Source organism: Sinocyclocheilus rhinocerous, unplaced genomic scaffold, assembly GCF_001515625.1.
Source record: "Sinocyclocheilus rhinocerous isolate Xijiao unplaced genomic scaffold, SAMN03320098_v1.1 scaffold265, whole genome shotgun sequence".
In the NCBI taxonomy this organism is placed as follows: domain Eukaryota; kingdom Metazoa; phylum Chordata; class Actinopteri; order Cypriniformes; family Cyprinidae; genus Sinocyclocheilus; species Sinocyclocheilus rhinocerous.
The window spans coordinates 56,004-64,357 of record NW_015645861.1 but is presented as its reverse complement, the minus strand read 5'-3'; the positions used below and the strand labels follow the sequence as shown (position 1 = coordinate 64,357).

At 35.9% G+C, this 8,354-nt stretch overlaps 1 protein-coding gene across 1 annotated transcript in view; it reads left to right on the top strand.

Moving 5' to 3' along the window:
- The first annotated feature begins 1,410 nt into the window (after nt 1–1,410).
- Nucleotides 1,411–8,354, top strand: part of lrrc28 (leucine rich repeat containing 28) — a 9,148-nt gene continuing 2,204 nt past the window's right edge. The window contains exons 1-9 of the mRNA XM_016510792.1: nt 1,411–1,502; nt 2,043–2,272; nt 2,377–2,417; nt 2,657–2,694; nt 2,784–2,921; nt 3,968–4,174; nt 4,880–4,982; nt 6,653–6,828; nt 6,920–7,079. Coding sequence (XP_016366278.1) covers nt 2,105–2,272; nt 2,377–2,417; nt 2,657–2,694; nt 2,784–2,921; nt 3,968–4,174; nt 4,880–4,982; nt 6,653–6,828; nt 6,920–7,079 — 1,031 coding nt within the window. The 5' untranslated portion in view covers nt 1,411–1,502; nt 2,043–2,104. The remainder of the gene's footprint in view (nt 1,503–2,042; nt 2,273–2,376; nt 2,418–2,656; nt 2,695–2,783; nt 2,922–3,967; nt 4,175–4,879; nt 4,983–6,652; nt 6,829–6,919; nt 7,080–8,354) is intronic.

Genomic DNA, 8,354 nt, shown 5'->3' with positions numbered 1-8,354 from the left:
AGCATTTATGTTAACCCTTTCCTCTCTGGTGTATTGATTTAAAAAACAAGCTCAGAACATGGATCTTGAGTGTTTTAGCTTTCAAATTATATATAGTTTATGATAGTTGATTGAAATTTTTTTAAAGCAAAGGTAATTAAAAGCACAGACACGCCTAAGGTGCGGGTTAACAGGACTGAAACAATGACTTCATGAGCAACTTCATTTTGTGTCATGGACTCCTGAAAGCATAACATTTGTTTCTTAAAGACATAAGTTGTACATTGACATTGCTTTTCATTAATATAATATTAGAATTATTATAACAACAATTAGCTGTTTTTTTTTAGCTGAAACAATTAGCTGTTTCTTATTATATGAATTTGATGAATTATGAAGCTTCACCCAACGGTTCTGTGTATCACTGAGCAACACCCTTAGCAACATAAGCAATCAATAATATAATAATAATAATTAATAATAATTTATGTATGTAATTATAATAATAATATAGCATCAAAACTTTCATTTATGTATTTCGACAGAATTAACTTTGTTATTTATTTAATGAAGTATGAGTGACCCCTGCTGGCGTTAAGTTGCATCTTTCATCTTTAATTTTGAGACCCCGCCCTTCCCCCCGTCTAATAAATGCTTCTCATGTGGAGATGTGTTGATTTGTGTGCGCGTCTGTGTGGAAGCCTACAGTTTATAAAGTGAAGAGGGAATATTACTGAATTTATTAGTTTTCAGGTATATCAGGTTTCAGGTATGATTCTGTATGTCCATCAGTTTACACTGTAATGACGCTTGCAAACTCGCGCTGTGCCGCGAATCGGTCTGTTTTCAAACTAAAAGACGGAAAACGGACGTTTTCTCATGCTGAGAGATAAGCAGATGTGTGTGTGAGAAAATATCATATATGGTGTTAAAAAATAAATGACACAGCGAATGATAAGAGCTCCTATTGTCTGTTTTTATTTAATCTCCATTAGATGAGGCATGTTCAGAACATTCTATTGCCGTTTACTGTTGCTGTCAGGAACTATTTTTAGCGGAAGGACAGTATTTAACGAACTTGCTTCAAAAAAGTAACATTTCAATACATACATTTTTGGTTTTAATATTTTTTATTGTGTGGTAACCGTTTTATAAAAGCAATAAGGTACTCGAGGCCGTGCTGCATCGTGAATAAATCACGGCTGAAGGGCGTTTTTAGGCACGTCGAAGCGAAGCCACATGGCCTCTCATACCTTATTGCTTAATTATATTATATTATATTTATTATATTATATTATATTATATTATACTTGCTGTGGAATGTGTCGCTACCATAGACTGTATAAAAACAGGTCGCTACGCTATCGATTTTAGATGCAGGAAAAACTTCATTTCCCATGATGCTCTGTGCTCGTATCCAGTGACGCGTTTGCTAGCAGACGGAAGGCTAGTGCTGTACACAAACAACTCCAGAGGTTTTCAAGAGGGAATAATTCATATTTCATTCACTACAGGGATGCAATGTAAGTTGCAATTCATTACTGATATTCATTGTTGTGTTTTGTATTACATAGGTCAGTTTTATGGTTCGTTAATTCCAAAAAGCAACAATTTGAGATGGCCAAGTAGTCGGTGATTAGATTTTTGTAGAGACTTAATTTGTTTACACTCATCATGTGTTATGAGATTGAATGACAGTACAGTATCAGCATCATTTTCTGATCTCATCTTGGTACATACTGTTGTTAGTGTATCGTTATTTTTAGTATCTGACATTACATAATGCTTTAATGTTGCTGGTAAACGTGTTACTGTCATTCTGTACAATACATCTCACTTTTGATTCGATCAAATCAATAAGGAACAATGGGTTAAGTATTATTACTGCTATTTTTTTATCATTATTTTATTGTTTATATTCTATTATTTTTGTAATATTGTTTTTTATTTTTAATTACAATGTATATTTTGTCTTAAATCCTAATAAATGTATTTATTTATTTATAATTTAAATCAAGAAATCTTTATGAATCTTTAAGAAATGTTAAAAATGTTTCTTTCAGACTGCAAAAGTAGAAGCTGAAAGAGGGAAAAACTCTCTCAGCCAAAGACGGTTCTTGCAGCCATGGCTTCTGAACTCCATGAAGCGATTTTTATGGCCAAGCGAGAGCGACACAAGAATCTTTTCCTGAACTACAGAAACCTCAACATTTTCCCTGTGGAGCTCCTCAGAGATGAAGGGATGCAGTTCCTGGAGCGTCTCTTCATGAAGAGAAACTCCCTCACAACACTTGTAAGATCTCAGTCCCAGTGCTGTTAGTCTTCATTTTTGCTTTGGCCCTGTATTGAAATATTATAAATATATTTTGCATCCTAATACTGTTTTCCTCCTGTCAGCCAGAGAACCTGGCTCAGAAACTTCCCAACTTGATAGAATTGTGAGTATTAATCTTTGTTATACTCTTCAGTCTTCTTGGTGTTATGACAATGTTATGTTAGTTGTCAGTGTGTTGTAATATTACTGTTCAATAGGACGTTTTCTTACCCACCCATAAACAATAGCTATATGATGTAAATTGGTCAAATCTGAGTTTGTTAAAATATAATTATTTGTACTACACCTGATGAAAAACAAGATTATGAAACAGTCCTGCAATCTATTTTTTGTTTCATTTAGGTACCTGCACTCAAACAATATTGTGATAATTCCTCAAGGTAACGTTATCTCGTGATTATACAGTATATAGCAATATTTCGATGTCAGGCACCTTATGCATTACATGATACATAATGTTGTTTTCCAGCAATTGGCAATCTAGCGAAGCTGCAGTCACTGGACCTGAGTGACAACGCTCTTCAGGTCATCTGTCCAGAGATCGGTCAACTGCGCTCATTACGACATCTGCGATTGGCCAACAATCAACTGAAATTCCTCCCGCAAGGTGAGTCGCAAACATTTATCAACATTAATCCAAAAAACTGAGAATGTTTGAGCTGTTGCTACTGATTATAGTGATTATCAATTCTGATGTGCACAGAAAAGCCTAATAATAAACAAAAAATAAAACAAAAAAAGAATTGCTGAATATTTGTTTTTATTGCTTTACCATGCTTAAGAACATTAAAAAATAATATTTCGGATTGAATATAAATAATTACATGCTACATGCTGCAATTAAAACAGAAAATAATTTTGCTTTATCTGTACATGCTTTTATAAACCGGATATATTCCAGTCGCTGAAGGAACTCTCTGTAGTTCGAACTGAATTATTTGCAGAAGATTGTGAAAAATGAGAGTGGAATATGAATGCAGTGCTGCCTTCCTGCAACAGTGTAATTAATAATGTTTCTCGTTAAACAGCCCGTTTAATTCATAGACATTATCTGTAACATTTTTCCCCCTGTGTAATTAAGCAGCTTTAACTGCATCAAATAATGTCTCACTCAAAAGCCGAGTATGAGGAAACTGCATGAGCAGAAGCTTTTAAACCTGCAGTTATTAAACTTCATTCAGCGAAGAAACTTTGATTTTTGTGCTCAATGTTTCTGAGGAGTAAAACTTCATAAAGAGACTCTGGGGAAATCATTAAGCTCTTTGACACTCTCTTTAAATGCTTTGCTTCAAAACACACTGTTGTTTTATATCAGTCTTTTTATTGCTCTTTCCAATTTTAATTGGGCAGTGTTTCATCTGAAGCCGAGACTGTTCATGGCTTTAATTTATCATATGCGAGTTATTCCAAACTAAGTGTTTTACAGTTAATTGTTCCACCAGTTTCAAGCATATTTAACTAGTGACATGCATTGCACACATGTGGGAAGGTGTGATTTTTTTAAATTTATTTTTAATTTTTTTGGGTTCCTTTTCAATGTCACATAAAGTACCAGCTCCTGTTTTTGCCAGCAGAGGGCATAAGGTGACTCCCTAGGGTTATAATATCTTGCTTTTACCTGATTGAAACTTGTATATGTGCTTGTATTGGTAGAACTGGGAGATCTCCGAGAGCTGGAGACTCTCGATGTGTCCGTGAACCTCCTGAGGACTCTTCCAGAGCGTCTGCACCAGTGTCTGTCCCTGCAGTGCCTGACAGCAGACCGCAACCTGCTGCACTGCCTTCCTCGCCTGCTCTGTCTGCTGCCCGACCTCAGTGAGCTCTCCATGGCTGCCAACTGCCTGACATCACTGCCCCTGGGTGAGAAGATATGACAGTGCTGTCAAGAAAGTTACCTTTACATGTATACAAAAGGTCAAGGTTTTAGGGGTCAGTAAGAATTTTTATTTGCATGTTTGTTTTTAAAGAATTGAATACTTTTGTTCAACAAGAATTCATGAAGTTGAAAGTAAAGACATTTATTATGTAGCAAAAAATGGTAATCAAAATTGAATTAATCAATTCAAAATTGGTAATAATATGAAACGTTTCTTGAGGAGCAAATCGGCATATTAGAATGATTTCTGAAGGATAATGTGACACTGAAGAATGGAGTAATGATGCTGAAAATTCAGCTCTGATCACAGGAATAAATTACGTTTTAAAATATATTCAAATAAAAAAAAAGTTATTTTAAATTATAATAATATTTCACAAAATTTCTATCTTTACTGTATTTTTCATCAAATAAATGCAGCCTCGGTGAGCATAGGAGGCTTCTTTTAAAAACTTCTTTTTTTTAAATGCTACTGAAGTACTGATCCCAAACTTTTTGAAGGGATTCTGTGAAACCATATGACGGCTTTTTGTGAGGAACATACCAAAAGTGATTCATATTTGAGAGCTACACCTTTGAGAGAAAGGTTTTCTGTTCCTCGCTTTAGATGTCTTGGAATATATTGCACAAAAACCAGGTGAATTATTTGACATTGTTGCTGATATACTGATGTTTTATATTTCTGTCAGATCTGGGGCGCTGCATGGAGCTGCAGTTTGTCTTTGTGGACAACAACGCTCATCTGAAGGGACTTCCATCGTATCTTTATAACAAAGTCATCGGCTGCAGTGGGTGAGTGAGTGAGTTTGTTGTTGTTTGTTGTTGTCGTGAAATTTCAAACTTGACGTTTACAAAAATTACTATAAAGTAGAGCTGGTGATCCATTAAAAAATGAACTAATTAATTGCACATATTTCTGTAATTACTCATGATTAATCACATTTAGCATTTTAATTGTGTAATCATAAGTATATGATATCAATATGATAACAAATATGATAATATGATATATGACATATGATAACAATATGATCATATAAAATATGATAACAACCTTTAATTTAAGTCAACTCAAAACGATATTCACATAAACCAATTATAATAAATAGATGTCAGATTTAGCAGTGCAGCGTGTTTGTGTTTGGTGATGTTTTGATCTCTGTCTTTTTGAATGAAAACTGTCAGTTCATTGTCCCGCATTTTAAAGTTGATTTAAATTCACAGAAATTAACATTATTTTTCCCAGCTCATTCATAGGCCAGACATAAAGAAATAAATGTATTAAGTGCGAGAGAATTAGATTTTATTTTCTTTTATTGTTTTTATCTTTTGTCTCTATTTTTTTTTTTTTTATCAATTTATGTGACATTATGTCTAGAATAAATCTGAAATAGATGATTTAACACAATAATGAATCAGCATGCAACAAAGTGGAGCTCATTGAGATTCCTGTGAGCGACTGGACAAACAGTGCCACAGAAACTAGTGGAAAATGTGCGTAGACTCGGTCAGACTTTCCATCCATCTCAAAGTAAACAACATTGATTTTTTTTCACACATGTAACCCTGCAAGCAGAGCTCACTCTCCCCAGACAGACAACAAAACTCTTCAATATCTTTCAACCCTCTACATTGTGAGTAAATCACTCGCATATGCGACTAAATCTTACTCTGGGCGACTAAATAATGTCTAACATTAGCAATTGGCTAATAAATTCTTAGATTTTACACGCCAACGTCTATGTAATGTCCCCATTTAGATAGCTAAGTAAACGTGTGTGTGTGTGTGTGTGTAAAATAGTATATCAGTCTGGCGAGTAAACAAAAAAATTTTACTAGCCAATGGCGATTATATTGCCAAGGTGTGCGTAGAGGGTTGTCTTTTATAGTGCTATGCTATAGTAAATCTCCCAACTGGTTCTGTAAACTGTAAACTTGACTTGTTGACTTTTAAAACATTCTGCTGCTTTCACTGCGTATTTTCCCAAGAGAGATTCGCCGATCCCACAGCCGAGCAGATTCTGGGTGGAAAAATGCAAACTTTCCGACATTAGTATCAGTTGCTGATTTGGCAGTATACATAGCTTTTCATGGTAGTTGTGGCGAGTAAACAAAAAAATTTTACTAGCCAATGGCGATTATATTGCCAAGGTGTGCGTAGAGGGTTGTCTTTTATAGTGCTATGCTATAGTAAATCTCCCAACTGGTTCTGTAAACTGTAAACTTGACTTGTTGACTTTTAAAACATTCTGCTGCTTTCACTGCGTATTTTCCCAAGAGAGATTCGCCGATCCCACAGCCGAGCAGATTCTGGGTGGAAAAATGCAAACTTTCCGACATTAGTATCACAGTTGCTGATTTGGCAGTATACATAGCTTTTCATGGTAGTTGGTGTGGTTGTTTCCTGGCTTTTTTAACATGACTGTGTTCACTTGATGTTATTTATCTGTCTGCATGCACAGATGTGGTCTAGCTGCGCAGATCTCTGACTTGAAGCAGCTCTGTCTGACGCTGGGAGATGTGACTGTTCCTCTGCCCTCTGAAGTGAAGGCCATCGGCTCCGAGACTGACCGCGTGTTGCCTCTGGAGGAGCTGGCGTGCAGAGTCCTACATGCGGCCCACAGCTGGACCAGTAAGGGTAAGAGTCCCAAACAAACCCACAACAAAGCATCAGGTTCCTTCACATTCACCAGCCTAAATGTTCTCATGTTCTCCTGTCTTGCGTGCAGATGTGAGGTTCCTGACGCCGTTCCTGTTGCCTAAGAGTCTGCTGGATGTGGTCCGGTCGCCTCTGGGTCACTGTCACCGCTGTAGTCAGCCCATGTTCACCATCGTCTACCCTAAACTGTTTCCTCTCAGAGAGACCGCACTCGCAGGAGTGCACAAGAGGTGCTGATGCAAAATTCCCTTTTGTTTCCTCTTTGTCACTCTGTATCTAAAGTGTTTATATTCAACACTTCATTTTATCCACTTATAATGTTATTCAATTATTATATATAACATTTCTTAACACACTTTTCTTTTCCATCCTCTATCTGACTCTTTGATCAAGCATCACCTTAGACTTGAGTTTAATGATAGCATTAATATCTGTTTTAAGCAAAGATCAAGGAAAATCATATTTTCTATCATACACTACCATTCAAAAGTTTGAAGTCAGTAAGATTTTGTAAAGAAATTAATACTTTTATTCAGCAAGGATGAGTTAAATTGATCAAAAGTGACAGTTGATACATTTATGATGTTATTTTATGATTTATGATGTGCTTCTTTTGAGATTTCTATTCAAAGAATCCCAAAAATAAATTTCACCGTTTCTACAAAAATATTAAGCAGCACAGTGGTTTTCAACATTAATAATCACCAAATTCTGAAGGATCATGTGACACTGAAGACTGGAGTAAAGCTGAAAATTTAGCTTTGCATCACAGAAATAAAATACATTTTAAAATATATTACAATAGAAAACAGTTATTTTAAATTGTAATAATATTTCACAATATTACCGTTTTTACTGTATTTCTGATCAAATGAATTTAGCCTTGATGAGCAATAAGAGACTGTTTTTTTTTTTTTATATCTTACTTGAACAGTAGTGTATGTCCCCTTTAAATGCACATGCATTCTGGGATTGACCTACTCATATTGTTATGTGCATATTCATTTACAAAAACATCCTCACTTCCACACATTCAACTTTTCTTACATTCAGAAAAATTCTCTCCTGCTTTCTGTCTCCTCTCATTCTCTCTCTCACGATGTTTTCTCTGACCCCTGTCACTTCCTCTATCTCCTCATCTTCCTGTGCATTTGATTGGTTGAAATGAGCAGCGCTTGCTCCGCTGCCCGTCATGTTCCATCTGTAATGCAACGCTGTGGTTTTGGTATCAACATCCAGCAGCGTAACCCAATCATCCTGCTCGACTGCTGCTCTCAGCTACTTCACGTGCATTAAGAGATCTAATCCACTCGCCAATTACCTCTTACCCTGAGTGTTCGGCTGATGTTTGGAGATGAGTGGTGCTCGGTTCATGTGTGCGAGCGAGAGAAAGGCGATTTGTTTAAGGAATTCTTTAACATTTGCTTCTTTCACTCCTGTAATACTCTCTGTTTTCAGTCTCAGGTCGTGTGTGTGTGTGTGTGTGTGTGTGTGTGGTGAACTCA